The 17,824-nt window shown below is 45.3% G+C and overlaps 1 protein-coding gene across 1 annotated transcript in view; it reads right to left on the bottom strand.

Moving 5' to 3' along the window:
• Positions 1-17,824, bottom strand: part of JARID2 (jumonji and AT-rich interaction domain containing 2) — a 257,710-nt gene that overhangs the window by 62,500 nt on the left and 177,386 nt on the right. Inside the window, 1 exon segment of the mRNA XM_037518897.2 lies at positions 5,879-6,048. Within this exon segment, the coding sequence (XP_037374794.2) occupies positions 5,879-6,048 (170 nt within the window).

Raw genomic sequence — 17,824 nt, 5'->3', positions numbered from 1 at the left:
GGCCCTCCACCCAACAAACCCCAAGCACTGATCCCTTCTTCTGCAGGGGCTTCTGCAGAGCTCCTTCAAAGCCTCACTCTGCACAAAGTCAGCCCCAGTGTTAGTTCCTCTGCGCAGCCATCCCTGACAGCCCCAGGCCGCCTGCCATTTCCGTCTCTCCCCCAGCCCTACACCAGGACATTTTCACCTGCTTCGCATTAGCTTCTATTCCGCCCACATCACCTCCACTGCTTTCCTGTTTCAGATCTGTTTAATAGGTGTCTAGCATATAAAAAGAATTCAATAAAGGTTTGCAGAATTAATTAGCAGTGGAATGACAGCTGATCACGGAAGATTCTCTAGGACTTGGGAAACAAAAAAGGCAGCAGTCCCAAAACAGACAGCGGAGCTTCACAATGGCTGCCAGGGCTGCGCCTGACCAGGAGCCTCCCACACCCCAGAAAAGCGCTCATCCCTCAGCCAAACTGCCTCTGAACTGCAACCCCCGGGTTCAGAAGAGGGAATGTATGGAGGTGTGTAGATGTTTCAGGAATTCCCTTTGGGAGTCCCCCTTGTTTGCAGTGGCCTGTAAAGAAGCAAATGTAAATAAGAGAATCATTTAACCTGCCACTGCTCGCCCATGTTAAGCCTTTTAATCTGCTAATAATCATAGTCAGAACGAAGAGAAGACGACAGAACTCATTAAGTGTAAGCAGAGTGGTGACAGCAAACACAGCGACGGTGGGAATCCCATGGCAGCGCCAGGCACCGAGCACCACCACTGCCCTCCCTCTTCTCCAGCCTCCTGTCCCTCTCTCCACACGCACCAGTGAAAGATACTAATTATGCCTCTGGCAGGAGACATGTGGACCCCCTTCAAAGCAGCTATTTAAAGATAAATACACTGCAGGCAAACACTTCGGGCCAGGCTGCACGATTCATTCCACGCGCCTCTCCTTTAGAAATTTTAGGTCATGATATTAAATAGAAAAGGAGGGAGCCTTCCAAACTTAGCCGAGAGGTCTCTGCCTTCGACGAGATTTAAAAATCTTGAAAGCTTTTTAACCCTGAATGACAGGCCGGTCTGTTTCTGGCTATAAACTAAGCCCAGTATTAATGACACAGTTTGTTTTCCCCACCTAAGATTTTCTATGGAGATAGTTAATGGCGTTTTGGGGAGAAGGCATGGTCTTGGGCTGGCTGGCTACCATTAATAGATGACAAACAAGACGTAAAGAACTCCACTCACTGTCAGTCTCCAGATTTATTCTCCTACATATTCTAAATTAGCGCTGAGACTATTACAGGTCATAATTGGGGCCTGGAGAAAAGAATGATCTGTAATCCTTGGCAACAAACATTACTTCCAGGTCTTTGATTCGATTCCTTCATTATTTCTGCAGCCAGGCTTTCTTTCCTATAAATAATGAGCTTATTAAAGACTGCTTCCTCTCCCTAACAGTGCCCGCTGTCACCCAAGGGTGATGGAGGGAGTGACTGGGTTCTTGAGACTAAACATGGAGTCTGGGGCTGTGCAATGCTCTAGTTGGTTTGGAAATTGTACCAAAAAGGAAAAACCTGAATTAGAATGCAGGTCTAAGAATATTCATCAGATTTGGGACTGTCAATTCGCCTGAAAAAGACTCCAAATGAGGCAAAAACTTGGTGGAGGCTATGCGTCATCAGCAGTTCAGATCAAGAAGTTAGAAATACATCTAAATGTAAATTAGGAATTAGATGAATGATGAGATATTCACAAAATGGAACAGGTATCTGTGATACTGTTTTAAAAAAAAAAAACAGACAGCAAAAATAAAGATAAATTTCAATTCTATGGGGGGGGGGAGCAGGGCACGCGCAGGAGGGTGTGCGAAGAATACCTTCAATGTGTGGCTTACCAACGTTTCATCAACAAAAGCCCACAAACATGAATGATTCAACAGGGTACACTACCCAGGCTTAGGAAACTACTCTTCTCACACCAGTACCTTGATCCCGCCTCACACCCAAAGGCAAGAACACCCCCTCCCCCACGCAGGGGCAGGTGACTACACAGCCACTAGAGGCGAGTGTATTTCTGCAAGGAGGTGGGGGACAGTGGGAGTGTCTGGGAGATGGGGGGGGGGGGTTGAGTTTATTTTTTGGTCTCCCACTCCATCTTTTCTGTTGACATTCCAAAGAGGAACATGAAATACTCTAATGACTAAAAAGCGTGATACCTTATTTTTCTTTACTTAAAACAAAGTTATTCAAGTACCATTACACCATTTAACTCTTACACACTTCAAAATATGAGTTTTAATAATGCTCAAATAGGGGCCTCGTTCGTGGCCTAGGGGTTAAGTCTTAGCATTACCACCCCGATGGCCTGAATTTGATCCCCGGCCAGGGAGCTACCCACATGGCACAGCAGACCTCTCCTGTCTCTCCCGCTGCTCCCCTCAGCAGTGTATTTCAGTCAGTCTGCCTGTTCTGCTCCCCACTCTGTCTCTGGTGAATCCTCTCACCCCCCATGCCTCTGGCCTGTGCCCCAGTTCTTGTATGCATAAATAATCTTTAAAAAAACAACAACAACAACATGATTTTTAAATAAAGCTGAACATGATACTCACTTTCCATAACTCAGATCTAAAAGTTTGGGAGGATGAGGAAAAAACTGCAAAACTCAGCGTCAAATACTTACTGTGTATCAGCTAAAAATTAAGTAACAAAACCTATTTTATTGTGAGGCTCATAAATGTGGGAATAACTTTCCAAAGCTCAGAGCATTTTTCCAAAATGTTTTAAACATCTCCTGGGTTTCTCTTAATGAAATGTTTATTCCATTTGGCAACTCAAAGGGGTAAATTGTGGCTACGAAAAGACACGATTCTCTTTTGTCCAGCGATACCTTTCAGTTCAGCACTGAGCCACCTCTCTAAGCACGGTCCTCTCCGACTATCCCAAACACAGAAAATATGATTTTAAAAAATAACATTTATACAGGTGTGCATAACACAAACACATTCTTCTCTACGTCTCACACCCACGCACAGTTAAAACGTTCATAACTACATTCTCTAATCAACACAGCCATTTTCTGACTTCCTAATAGAACAAGGGCAATGGATCTTTTTCTGAAGAAGAGTAAGTTAAATCATGTCTCAAAGGTTAAATTTAGCTCCAGATGGCATTAAAAAGTCATGCATGACCAAAGTCACAGAAGAGTCACGGCACCGAAATTTACTTCGCATCTTGCTGTTGAATCCTCAAAGATTCCTTAAGCCCAAATTCCTTCTTCTGACCATCTCGCACCACTTACTCTCCATTACTGATGCTGCCATCCCACAGCTACCACCCTCATGGCTGCTGCTGGGCATTCTGACCTCTTCTCTTCTCTTGCCACTTCAAGTGCCAACCAAGCACAAAATTTGCTCTCAAATAGGGTTTCACACCTTCCTTTTCATCTTCACCCTTAAAATTGAGAATCACTAGACCCTCTCATCAGGGAGCGATATAAGGCCTCATGGAGATATAAGAACAGGACCACCAACCTATCTCCAAGGGAGTCAAGTGATCAACAGTTGCTAGAAAATGTCTAACAGACATGTTTACTCTCCTTCCTTATGTCTTAGGAATCTCCAAGGACTCTTGGGAGAAATACTGGTAATGTGCAACATCAAATATAAATAAACCTCAGTTCTTCACTTTCTCATCCCTCGTCCTAAAACGAGTAAAAGAGGGAGAGAGAGAGAAAAAACAGCTATTGTGGGCCAAGTGGGGCATAGGGTCAAAGTCGGGTGAGGCTGGTATTCACACACCCCACTGGAGAGGTTTCGGGACCAAATGAGACTACTAGAAGAAATCCACATAGGGGAGGCGTCACTCCAGAGATGGGAAGTGGTTTATATTGGAAAAGTGATCAAATAAACAAATGCATTACAGATTTCTCAGTGTTTAATGGAAAGGAACAAAGCCATAATGAATACTTTGTTGTTAAACTGACTTTGGGAGGTTTTCACAGGTCTTTATGGGCACAGACCTATGTCTACATGTACTAAATGAGTGACGTACACGTGCAAATACCATATACTTCATGCACACCCTCGATATGCTCACAGAGCTCCTGTAAGAAACGACAGATACTCCACAGCATAGGCCCAGATGTTGCTTCTAAAGACCAGCTGCCACTTAAAGTGTAACAGGGCTCCTTGGAGAAATTGCTGATTGCAGGGCTGAAGGAGGGAATGTACAAGAAGAGTTGGAACATTCTGTTGTGCCAGAAAGCAAGGATGGAAGGATGGAAGGGGCATGTCAAAAAGACAAAGAAGCCAGACTTAAAGAGGCTCCACTGATGAGACTGGGACAATCTAAACAACAACAACAAAATTAATGGTCACAGATTACAACCCTTTGAATAAAACAGGAAATGAGTCTCTACAGATACATGAAATGAGGAAGTTGAGTCTAATGAGAAATGGATTATGAACTTTCAAAGAACCTCCACAAAAACCACTTATAAATTAGAAAGACTGAAGGAGATAACTTTACAGATAAAACCCAACAGTCCCACCATAACTGAATAACCAGCAGAAACACCAAGAAAAGGATCACCCAACAGGATACCATGAGAACCATGAAGAATCACTTCTGTGATAATTACTCTCAAAACCACAAAACCAGAATCTAATGATGATGAAACACTTGGCAATGCAAATTGAGGGCCATTCTACTAATAATTGGCCTATAATCTTCAAGGGCTGAGTCCATGACAAAGACTGAGAAACTACTACAGAGAAGTTGACTCAACAGACACTAATTAAAGACAAAGCCCAAATGTGAACTGGATCCTTTAGTGCTGAACTAAGACTTCGCGAAGGCACATGAAGCAATTTGCCATGGGAGTCTGAGAATTAGATGCCAGTAAATGATATTCACTGTGAACTTCATGCTTTGATGTTTATCAAAGACAATGACCTTAATTTAAAAAATAAACATTAATGTGTAATGGAGAGATAGGGCATCAGCCAAATATTTCCAATCACACAGTTTAGGAAAGAATTCTTTGTACTATACTTAAATCTTGCTATAACTTATTTCAGAATGTAACTTTTTTTTTTTAGAAGTATGTAATCCTGAAACTCAAACCTCTACTCTTCCCATGACCAAGAGCAAAGACCCTCTCCTGTTTCCTAATGTCCTCTCCAATTATCAATTCCACAAGATGTTCTCAATCTTTTTGCGAATCTTTTCTAGCATTCAGCAATGTTAGAAAACTTAGTTACTCTAGTAAATACTTTCCCAAATAAGGCCACGTAAATCCAAATCGTGTAAAATACAAGATTTTATCCTCACCTTTGTACTCTGTTAATTACTGGTCCTGATCACATGTGTTAAGTACACTCAGAACGCATAAACCAATTCTCCCAATGTGGTACATGCAGGAGCTGAGCCCAGAGTGAATCCTCTGTCAGGGCATCATACTGACAGATGTGAGGAGACACAAGGGAGACACAGAGACCCATCCACAATGCCCCACACCAAAACATACACACTAAAAACAAAGGGCAGGTCAGCCATGTGTATTGGAGGGAGCGGGGAGGGCACAGCATAGCTGGGCCTAGAGACGGGGGTTCCAAAAAGGGTGGTTTGGAGAAGTCAAATTCTACAAATAAATAAAAACTAAACTGTGCCTTGAGAAACCAAGACAGGATTTCAGAGTCAAACGAAGACAGAAAGAGAAGCATGAAGACTCAAACACGACATAAGCAGATTTCTCCCTGAAACCTCTCCTCCAAGGCGGGCTGGGGTGACAAGATGTGTACTGAGACTGGTACTAACGCGTACTCCTGGACACTGCAGGGCACCGTGACCATCCACTGAGCTATGACTTTCCAAACAACAGTTAACACCGTCTTACCTCGAAGACAGAGAAAGGTAAGAAAATCTTCTGTCTTGGGCTTCCTTTTAGAGAGGTCAGAAATCTGAGTAGCTGGAGGGGGTAGCAATGGCTCCACTATCTTTACTGGAGTTGTGCTGGGACTATTCGGCTGAGATTGAGCAAACTTCCTTTGTGCTTGCAGCCTGGGCCTGTAAAAGCAAAAGAAAATTAAAAATAAATTAGACAGAGATCCGAAGATAGAGATGTGCATGCAGCAATAAAGTCATTACACAAAAAGGGGAAAGACTATTTCAAGCCAAGTCTTTCTTTTTAAGATTCTGCATCTCCCAAACTCATGAACCACTGAGTTCCTTAAAGGGGCAATAAATTTGGTTAAGGGCTGACGCAAAAAATACCCCACGAGCACGTAGGTGTATGGGTACACGCTGATGCACAGACTGCATGTGTGACTGACTGGGTGTCTCACAAATCCCCATGTGGTGCTTGACGACGTGTGGCATTAGCGCTGTTGACTTAGCCCCACAGCAACAACAGAAACCAATCGCTTTGCCACGTCTACACGGCAGGAGACGCTTTACACAGTCCTGTCACTTGTATACACAATTCCCCTCACTCCGTTCACTGCTGCCCAGCTGTCGTCACTGACCCGGTCTTGTACCCCAGAAGACATGGTCTCCCTTTTTCTAGGGCCCAATTCAGCCACATAAATGCCCTACAGTTACTGAAGGGCATTAGTATTAGTAAGGGACTGATAACGAGGACTCAATCCACCTTCTAGGCCTCTTCCCCATTATAATCCTCCATAGATATTGGCCTCCAACTCATCTACTTAGTGTCTACAAATCCCAAGTTTGATTTCCTTAAACTAGACGTGTTTCATTTACACAAGCTATCTTTCTTATCAGTTGGAATCCTAATGAATCGTGAAAAGATTGTTTGACTTCTTCCCCAGCACCACAGCCAATAAATTACTCTCTCTCTCATGAGTAAATACACTAATGCATTTTTACATCAGGTATAACTATCCTGACATTTATCATAAATAGCCTGCTATTAGTTCTTTGGTGGCCAGATCTTTATTTCAGCTCTGGGGCTGAGAATCTGGTGTGTGTGCAGCTTTAAACTGTCTTTCCAGCTCTGCTCATGCAGAAGCTCCAGAAATAGTATCTGAGGGCAGGAAAGAACCAAAAAGCAGCCGTCTGGCTCAGGTCATCGAATGGGGTCAGAATCAAAACAGAATCAGTCCCTCTATGGGACAGATAATGCCTCCTCTAACCAAGTTTGCTTTGGGTATTAAATAAGAAATACAAAGAAATCAGATATATTTGCAACGTACAAATCAGATATATTGCAAGACTCTCTTAACTCGTTAGAATTATATAAAATAGTAGTCAGAGTATCTTCAACTGCTCATGCTCAAAGAACCATAACAATTTAAATTAGCATTCTAAACTTTAAGAAAATACTACAGCAAAATACACATATCCCATATTGGGTATGGATATAAAAAACAGAACATTCAAATTTAACTTCCCTAGTCTCTGCTCTAGCCTGTGCTACCATTCAACAAGAACACTACTGTATGCTGCAGATAATATTTCTGATATGAATTGATGTTAGATCAAAAAGGAGACAGCATGACCACTACTTCCTTCCAGGAAAACCTCTAGTCCTTTAAAAAAAAAAAAAAAGCTACAAACATCGCAGCTAATCAAAAGGACTTCCGAATGCAGGAACTGGCACTGTGAAGTAGCCACATGAACAAGGCAGAGGCAAAAAGCAAAATGCATTTAACAGAAATTCCCAAATATTATAAATGGCCAAGGAATAAGGGAACACCACCACCCCGTGTTATGTGAAACCGTTTTTTGGCAACTACCTGACTGCCTGTATGTAAGACAGACAGACCAGAAGTGTGTGCAAGCGAAGCCACGAGGCCCAGGGGGGTGACGAGCAAACTGGGGGAAGAGGGTGAGCTTGAGGCTCTATAGCATGGCTGCATCTCAAGCTGCAATGAGGATCCATTTTGTGTTGGAGGGTCTCCCCTTTACATCGTCTAGGGGTTAAGGAGGCATAAAATACAAGCTCAAATTTATTATTCAACATGACATAAAACTACTTGGTCCACCTGCCTTCAGTTTCTAAGTGCTCGCTCTCAATTTCTGCATCCAGCTCGCTGGCACGGGCAGCAGTGGAGCCGCGGGGAACCCCTGCTTCAGAGGAAGGGCCAGGAAACAGCAGCGTCAACACCCCTGCATGGCAGCCCCAGGGCCAAGATAGCCTGACCCCAACAGCACAACCCCTCCTCTGCCAACCAAGCTGCTTCTCTTCTCAGGCAAGCTTGCCTCCCTGTTGAAACAAACTCCCTGCATTTTAATGGACATCATTCACACTCCGAACATCAAAGGAATGTTCCCGAAATAGGGATGTTCAGTGTTTATTGCTTCTTCCAAAGCCAGATCAGCAAATGCCACACATCACTGGAAGATGGCGTGGCCGCCACAAGCACCACCAGCGCGCACACCCGGGCGGAGCGCAGGTGACCGAGGGGCACAGTGAGACACTTTACAACCTCCGACCTCCAAGATGACTGCTCCAGCCATTGTTCAAATAAGAGGCACGTTCTGCCTTACGACTTTCGCAGTGAGACGATGAAAAATAAGGCAATAACTGATTAAAAAGTGGCAGTAAAATAAATGACTGCTCAGAGGACTAAGCGACGCTCCCCAGTGACAAAGGATTTGTGAGATCCAGATGAAAGAAGGAACTAGAACAAGACAAACCAAGATTTTGTTTCAAAGAGGCTGGTAGTATCCACCCTTTGCAGAAAGGGCTGGGCTGCGGTTTGGCACTTCATCCTGCAGAGTCCTAGGAGGGTTACCAAGGTATTGGCCTGGCTCTGCCCCCCGCCCCAAACGAAGAGTTTGAATGACGTGGCCAACTCCTTGGAGTAAGCACTCTCGAGTGGGTATATGTTCTCTTAAATCACTGAAGAATTGGGGGAGTGAGCGGAGAGCCCAGCTGTACTGAAGGACCAGAACGTGCACACCTAGACAGGTTAGAGAGCAGAGCAGAGGCCCCCCCAACACTCAAACTTGACTGCCCCTGACAGTAAGCAAGGGAATCCACTCCTTCCACCAACTAGACTGACACTTTAAGCAGAAATAATGCTTCCATGCTACAGTTACAGGGCAAGGTAAGGGGCACTCCAGAACCCCCCCAAACTGCCTGTTTTAAATAGGTTCTGCCACCTGCCACATCAAGACAAAACATACTCTAGGTGGGTAAGACCCTTTCATGGAAAGGAACTTTATTTTATTTTGTAAAGATTTATCTATTTATGTATACAAGAGCTGGGGCACAGGCCAGAGGTGTGGGGAGGTGAGAGGATTCACCAGAGACAGAGTGGGGAGCAGAACAGGCAGATTGACTGAAATACACTGCTGAGGGGAGCAGTGGGAGAGCCAGGAGGGTTCTACTGCGCCATATGGGTTGTTCCCTGGCCAGCCCAGGATCGAACTCGTGCTGCAGAGCCCCGAACTGCCTCACAGTGCAGTGCTCAACCCCCTACGCCACCAGGGAGGCCCGGAATGCAACTTTAATCTCATTAGTGAGCAATAAAGAGAAGAGAAGGGAAAGACAAAAAATATAGTTTCCAAAGTAAACACCCGAGTTACCCATCCCTCGTGGGTAAATGCCCAGCTAAACAGGGTTGGCCCAAAGCAGGACCACTGAGACCCCAAAGCCTGCCCCGAGTCTAAGGAAGCTCTTGGTGGGGACTGTTAGGAAAGGGCCAGAAAGGGCCAGAAAGGGCCAGGCAAGTCTGGAAATTAAAGAACAAAGTCAAAATCCAGGCTGCTCTTGTCAATCTCCCCACGGGTCTCTCACCCACGTCTTTTTCAAGTGTCGCCTTCCATGTCCTCCAAGTCCCTGGTGCAAGTCCAAGGCTGAGAAGCAAGCACAGCTTCTCCATATGTCTCTGCTCCATGTGCCTCCTCCGGGTCTCCTTCTGGCTCTCCAAAGCTCTTCCCCTTCCTCCTCACTCTCCTCTCCAGCGACCCCACCTCCCTGCTCAGCTCCACCCTCCCTTGGGTGGGGCAGGGAACCTGGACCCTCCCTTTCCCTGGGGACCCCCCCCCCTTACACTATTACTAGAGTTGAAAATGCCTTAAAAGGAAAATGTTTGAATGAAGGAGGTTCAGCATCAAGGTGGGCTGGGAGTGGAGAGAGGGTGCAGTTGAATTCTGGAAAAACAAGAACATGTGTGGGGAAAAGCAGAATGTGGGGCTCCCGAGTCTTGCAACCCTGGGTCTGATCAGTCAGGACAGCCCTGAGCTCCCGTGGGTAATCTGCACAAACGCCAGAATACAGAGCACACAGAAGGCCTTTGTCCCTCACACCTCCACAGACATATCAGCTGCAGCATGACTCACTGCCATGTTTGTATTTGATTAACCGATGGAGGAAGGCGCTGCCCTTTACAGAAGACTCCTTCATCCTAGCACTCTCTCCAGTGTGCACCTTCAATGAGACCAACGAAATCAAATTCTCCAACACGCCGTGTTAAACAGATGGAGTAAACGTAAACCAGCCAAGGAAGACGTAAATGTATTTATATACGCGTAAATACGAGGAGGGTGACATTTTCCTTAGAGTGTGCTGACTATTCTAAGGTTGGGGGAAGTGGTTTCAGATCTGAGCATCACTGGCGCTAACATTCATGGTATAAATGTGCCCGAACCAAAGGACTAAAAAAGTCCAACAGCAAACTCAGAGACTGCAGATGCGGGCTACTATTTCTGTGTGGTGCTTGGGATAAATAACGACAGGACCAGAAGCCACACCGGGGAGCTCAGGTCAGAGTTCTCTCTCTGCACCCAGGTGGGAGGTCATGGGCGAGTCCACCAGGTATGCCCCTTCTCTACGAGCTCTTGGGTCCAGGGCCCCATGCCAATTCCACCTCAATTCATACCTGCCGGTGTGGATCCCACTTAAGCAATGATGTTCCAAAGTGTGATAGAAAATAGAGAATTTGGGCCTCCCTGGTGGCGCAAGGGATCAAATCTCAGCACTATGAAGCTATCCGCAGACAATGCAGCGTGAGTTCGATCCCCAGCCGGCCAGGGAGCTACCCACATGGCGCAGCAGACCACCCGCTGCTCCTGACTCACCCGCTGCTCCCCTCAGCAGTGTACTTCAGTCAGTCTGCCTGTTCTGCTCCCCACTCTGTCTCTGGCGAGTTCTCTCACCCCCTACACCTCTGGCCTGCACCCCAGCTCTGGTATGCATAAATAAAATAAATCTTTTAAAAAAGGAAAAGAAAATGGAAAAATTGTGTTGCAATCCATGTCAATTTACTGATCTCCCCAGAGTGTCACATTACATAGAAATAAATACCCTGAGAAACAGGCAAGAAGGGAAGCTTGTTTATTCAAGACTGCTCTTTCCATATGGACCCCCCTCCCTCCTTTATCTTGTGATGGATCCTCTTTTTCTCAGCATCCAGCGAGGGTGACACTCCAGGCCTGTGACTTGTGATGGCGGTCACTGCATGTCTGCATTCCCAAGTCCCCTTCTCATGGAGACTGAACCACCCCGACATAGTACCTCTCCAAAAACCTACTCTCATAATTCCATACCCCTGCCTCCCATGGGCCTAAGATAAACTCTACTGCAGTTTCCTCTGCACACAGGTGTCACCGGGTTGAGAGGACAAGCCCTCCATAGCCACCACGAGGGCACAGCAGGAACACCACACGGCCAGACCATTCGTGAACGCCGCAGCCCATCACTCCTTCCCTAGGGATCGCACAATTTAAAGAGCGGCAATCCAGGGGTGCCAAGGAGAGAGCTGGATGAACCCAAAAGCAATAGGAAAAGTAAGTCCCATGGTCCTACTGCCACTAAAATTCCAGGTATAAATCTACCCAAAGGTAGACTGGAATTCGGCTTCATTAATAGGTTTCACGGCAATTTACTAAGCATCTGCTCATGTGATCACTTATCACTACAGCTGCCACTTAATAGTTCACTGAGGCACGTGCCCATCAAAAGGAAGGTCTGGCTGAGGCTCTGAGGCATGGCTCAGCACAAGGCACCCCCCACCCAGGCACACAGTTGCATTCCACATGCACAATTTACTTGCCACACGCCCACAGGAGGACGATGGTGCCACACGCCCACACAGACGACCACCACTTATCAGAGATTGTGCTTCCTGAGCAAGTGGGGGGAAGCGGAGGTTGCAAGCTCTGTCCCTCTTCTTTCTCTTTTCCACTACCTAAGCTGTGCAGAAAATGTTTTGGGGGTTTTATTTGTTTGCTTGGTCACACAAGCCTTCTCCCTTTTGGAGTTGGCTGGTATGGCCAACAGCCAAGAAGAAAGTTTTGCTCGATCATTTAAAACGTCACCCAAACAGACAGACAGACAGACAGACACACACACACACACACACACACACACACACACACACACACACACACACACAGAGTCCAATGCCTTTATGGGAACAAAGAACCCCACCAAAACAAGCAGTAGCATTACTTTGAAAGTAATAGATTCAAGAGGACGCTGGTTTTGAAAAACAGGAAAGAAACCCCATTGATGAGCTGACAAAGTGCTCCGCCAAATATTTTTGTTTTGTAATAGGCTCCCTGGGCCCCCCTCCGGTCCTCCCCGCACCACGTTTTTAGAAGCTTCCTGGGCAGTGAGCCACGAGAAGCCTCACAAGAGGGTGGCCCTGTTTCTCCGCGCTTCCTCGGGGGCGAGGCCTACAGCGCAGAGTCAACCAGGGTAGTGCTACCTGCGCGCACCATCTCCAGGCAGCCGTACATATGGCTCAACAGCAATTTCTAGGTTAATTAAATTCCATTTCTGCCCAGGATTTCTGATAGTTTACAAACCCGAGGAGGTTACAGTTCAGTTGGAGGAAGCAGGAGCACGGGGGACTGGGCCTTTCAAAGAAATGTCCAACCGGTCCCTGGTGGAGGGACATGTATGCCAAGGCACCGCTTTATTAACTCAATTTTCCAATATTAAAAACATAAGCTGGTAAATCCAATTATTTAGATTACATCTCAATTCTAAACAACGGGCAAGGAATTGGTGGGAGGGGAGGGAATGTTCATTCAAAAAATAAGACACGTTGTGTCTGGCAAATGCAAAATGACCAGCATGGCTGCGCTCTTTGTGCCGGTGTGGGAGCCGGCCCTGAAGCTTTGCCAACTTGCTGAAAGGCCTATTCAAAAAAAAAATTTCCTGTGTTTCCATCTCCAAAATAATTACCCACTCTATTCTACCCCCAGACACACACACACTACAAACCTGGCAGCTACTCAAAGAAACAAGCGTGTGCGTGTGTGCGCATGTGTGCACACGTGCTGCAGATCGTGGGGGGTCAGGCAGGGGAGCGCCCCGACCCAGGGCAAGCTGCCCACAAAATTCAAATGCAAGTGCAGTTGTGGGTGAACTACACAGGATGGTTGTAAACATCCTGTACAAAAAAGAGAAAATAAACACATCCTCAAGTGAACCTGAGGCGAGCGGAGACCGGCTCCTACCAGGCTACCGCCAGGAGCTGCGCCCCTGTGCTCACCGCCCAACCGCACATGAAGCTGGAACCCGGGCTATTTCACCAGGTTGGGAGGACATCACACAGGACGATGACAGAAAAGGGAGGTGGCTGGCTCCAAGAGGAGTCCCCGCGGCTCAGAAGGCCTGCTTTATGGTCCTTCTGAAGATCCTGCCAGATGGGTTCAGAGGTCTCATTTCTTGTTTTACATATAAACAGATGAAATCGTTTATGCCAAAAAACCACAGGATGTTAAATATTTGCAGCACTTGTCTTAATGAAGTTACATAGGCAGCTATTTAGAGTAAAAGTTTGCAATTAACCATATTTACCTAAAGGGATTTTTTTTTTTTTTTGGATGAATCCTCTCAAGATAAATCCTTATAAAGTTTTGCTTGGTCCGAATGGTATAGAGAAAAGGACAGCAAGAACACAAAACCTGGACTTCTGTTCACTAACCTGGGGGTAAGTAGGGTCTCTAGACGCCGAATGAAACACAGGGATGGGGAGTAGGATAAAATATGAACAGGAGAAAAGCAAGACGCTCACCTTCAAGCTTCTCGAAACTCATCTAGAAAACCTGGACATGGTAATTCCTTTTGGATCTAAGCTTTCATAACTGTCAAAGTGAAATTTTGATTTTTTTTGGCCTGTACTCAGTAGAAAATTCGAACTTAAATCTCCAAAACGCCTGTGTTGCTAACCTAAAGATTCCCAGCACCAGTTTCCTAACATAGGATGTCAAGCAAAAGAGCAAATGTGAGAATGTTGAGATTCTGGTACATATAATGTCTAGCACTTTAGAGAGTGAGGATAGAAAATTTAAACATAAAGAGAAATGTTTTAAAAGATGGCACAATGACAAAAATTGTACTATAATTCCCTTAAGCTACTAAACAGTAACAGTATTATCTATACTACACTCTGCCTCCTTAACACTTCCTCCCCATCAGGGATAGATCATTTTTAGGGAAACACATTAAGTTCTTTCTGAACCCTTAGACATCTTTAGGAACACTAAGGTAGCCACAAATATTAAGCCAGCCCTAGAAGACAGACACAGCAAATCCAAAGGCCACCGCCCAGGGACGATGCCTCCATCACTGGAAAAGCAGACACTGGAAAGAAAGGTGACCTTTATTTTATTTGAAGGAAACAATTAGGAACGAGGAAGGAGAAAATACTATTTCCAAACATTAGTAAGAGCACTAACTATAAGCTACCAGCAGTATCTTCCCAAGTAAAATGGTACCTGGCACAATAAATTACCTGGTGGATAGTGAAGAGCCCGTACAAATGGCATGAAAAGCAATATGCTAAGCAGCTTTTAATTAAAAATTATGCAATTATGTTTTTAAAATTCTTACACAGCATCCTAAAATGTCAAGGAACTAAGACTGCCTGGAAATCACGACTCTGTCATGATCAAGGAAATATTTGACACTGACTTCTTTTGTGTTCTCGAAAGCAACCATGTCAAATTTGAGAGGGATCATCATTAATCAACAATTAAAGCGGCAACAAAGCTCTTTTGTTCTGTCACTCAGAAGTGTCACACGTGTTATGGTTTACCACCTATGGAAAGCTGCTGGTTTTACCGCCGGCAGACAACACAAACCTCTTCTTATCAGGGATCCAACTCCAAACCCAGGATCTGAAAGCTGCAAACGCTGTGCTCCACCAGCACTGTCAGTGCCAGGCGTGCCCCGGCAGAAGCACAAAAAGAGTAACAGGAGTCTGAAGAACAATACTTGGAAAGTGAGCATCTTAAGAAATGATTCAGCCAAAGAAATTCCTGCTACATTAATTGTACTTACAGAGTGTGAACAGATTATCTAAAGAATGAATTTTTTAAAAAAGTTTCAATCTGCCTTGCCTACTCTCTCAGGGTGGTATTGCCACCATTGTTTGCTAAATATTAGTCCAACAAAATCCCCAGCAGTTTCTCGATTTTCAGTTATTCAATACCTGACTACAAACTGCCCGAAATCGCCTGGAAACCCAGCAAAGATGAAGGATGATAAGGTAGGGTGAAGGCTTCTGTGAGATAGGAATCACATTTTACTTCCTTCTTTCAAAGCAAAAAGAAAAATAAATGAAGACATTACATCCTACAAATGCTCGGCAAGCTCTCGTAACAACAAAATCCAGTGGAATCCTAACAATACAACTGAAAGACCAATCCTGTAGAAACTTCCCACCAGAAGCGTTCTGGATGGAACTGTAGGCTGGATGAGGTTTTAAACTATCACTAGACAACAGCACAAATGTCAACTAGTTTTGAAATGATCAGGAGATGGGCCTCCCCTGGTGGTGCAGCGGTTGAGCGCTGGGCTGCGAAGCTGCCCACAGCCTCTGCAGTGCCCGTTCGATCCCCGGCCATCGGCGAGGGTCCCACATGGCGCAGACCTCTCCTGACACGCCCGCTGCTCCCCTCAGCAGTGTATTTCGTCAGTCTGCCTGTCCTGTTCCCTGCTCTGGCTCTGGTGAATTCTCTTACCCTCCTGCGCTTCTGACTGTACCCAGTGCATGTATAAATAAATAAATCTTAAAAAAAAAATGAAATGATGAGGAGATTAGGCTGAGACGTCTCAAATCCTAGACGTGTCAGAGACCTGCTCTCTTTAAAGGGTGACAGGAAAGGGATCCAGCACATGCCCCCGCCCCCTGGAAAAATCCCACGTAGCGGCTAGCAAGGACCAATAGATGGCAGTAGAGAGTCTTTAGAATCCACCTCCGAGGAGCAAAAGGAGTTTCGGGGATTTATGACAAGCCCTAGCATTAAACCATCTTTAAGGACGTGTGCTAAACTGTGGTGCCAGCTAAGAAACCAATGACTGTTCACAGATTTGGTAATATAAACAACGCTGCAATACCTTTTCAAACCATCCACTCGATTACAACCCAAGTTCCTTGCCTATATGCAAAATACACAGAAACTTCACAATCCTGCCTTTTTTTAATACCAAAAAATACACATAGGGCGGAAATCCACAGGATCTGTCTGCTGAAATATAGCCTTTCCCTCTGAAAAGTGATTTTTACCACCTAGAAAAGGTAAAACTGGAATAATCCACCACAGCTAAAATATGCTGCCTTCTCTAGACACCCCAAGTATTTATTTACTCTGAGACTCAACAGAAATTTATTTAGTCGTTGAAATACAATCATGTGTAATCTTCAAAGTATGGGGCGCTACTTAAGCTATCACCACCCAAAATGAAGTTTCTTCTTAATAAAAGGATTCACAACAATTCATCTATTGTCTCTTCCTGGGCGTTTATAAAACGGGTCTAGGTTTTTATGACAATTACCTACAGATGAGGAAGCATCCTAATTAAAGAGTCTGTGAACAGCTATGAATACGAGGAGCAAATTTCCTTTTTGTGCTTTGTGACCCTTTGTGCTTTGTGACCCAAGATGGGAGTAAAGGCACAATCTTGCGGTGGAAACACAAGTGCTCATCTCAGGCCCATGTCACTGGCAGTGGCCACTACAAGGAGGTAGGAGAAGCAAAAGTAGCAGGGAAATTTCAATAAAAACCAAGGGAACTGTATCAAGTCAAAGCTGGCCAAAGGACTTCAGGCATGAAAATCCCCTTCCGTTCTATCAAGGCCTAGAATACCCTCCAAGCAAAGCTAAATGTCTACCAGTGTTCAACGCTGGCCAGGGCTATCCCGTATGTCTGGCAATGAAGCAGAAACATCTTTCCAAATGACATCACTGAATCAAAGCAAACCTCTAACACCAGACCAAGAGGGGGAAGAGGCTGATTAACCTTCCAACTCACAATATTCTTATCTCATTTACATTTTTGAAACCACAACTCTTCCCCAGGCGGAGTCCTCTCAGTCACCCAGCAGGCCCAGTCTGACAGGACCCAGGGTCCTCTAGCTGATGTCAGGGAGGCACGCTGAGTGCAAAGTGGGCCCATCTGCAGAGGTGGCAACAGACAGCAAGTGGATACTCCACATCTGTACATGTCCATACAGAAAGGTCAGCTGAGGAAGTCTTCTGCCTAAATCTGGCCCCAATGACAAAATGAAAATCTCTCCAAGAAGGTCAAGTCACTCTGTGACTCACCAGGAGCCTGTCAAATACATCGTCTTACAGCCATTTGCCCAACGAAACCCTGTATAATTAGACCTGTGACTTGCAGTTCCATTACAACAGAAATCATACTTGTATTTGCCACGACACTACACAAAGAGCCTACTGACTTTTTTTTTTAAAGATTTATTTATTTATGCATACAAGAGCTGGAGTACAGGCCAGAGATGCGGGGGGTGAGAGGATTCACCAGAGACAGAGCGGGGAACAGAACAGACAGACTGGCAGAAGTACACTGCTGACGGGAGCAGCGGGCAAAATAGGAGAGGTCTGCTGCGCCATGT

Source organism: Talpa occidentalis, unplaced genomic scaffold (assembly GCF_014898055.3).
Source record: "Talpa occidentalis isolate TD23 unplaced genomic scaffold, MPIMG_talOcc4v2.1 talOcc4.2, whole genome shotgun sequence".
Taxonomy (NCBI): Eukaryota; Metazoa; Chordata; class Mammalia; order Eulipotyphla; family Talpidae; genus Talpa; species Talpa occidentalis.
Note: the sequence above shows the minus strand (reverse complement) of the source record. Positions and strands in the feature narration are given on the sequence as shown.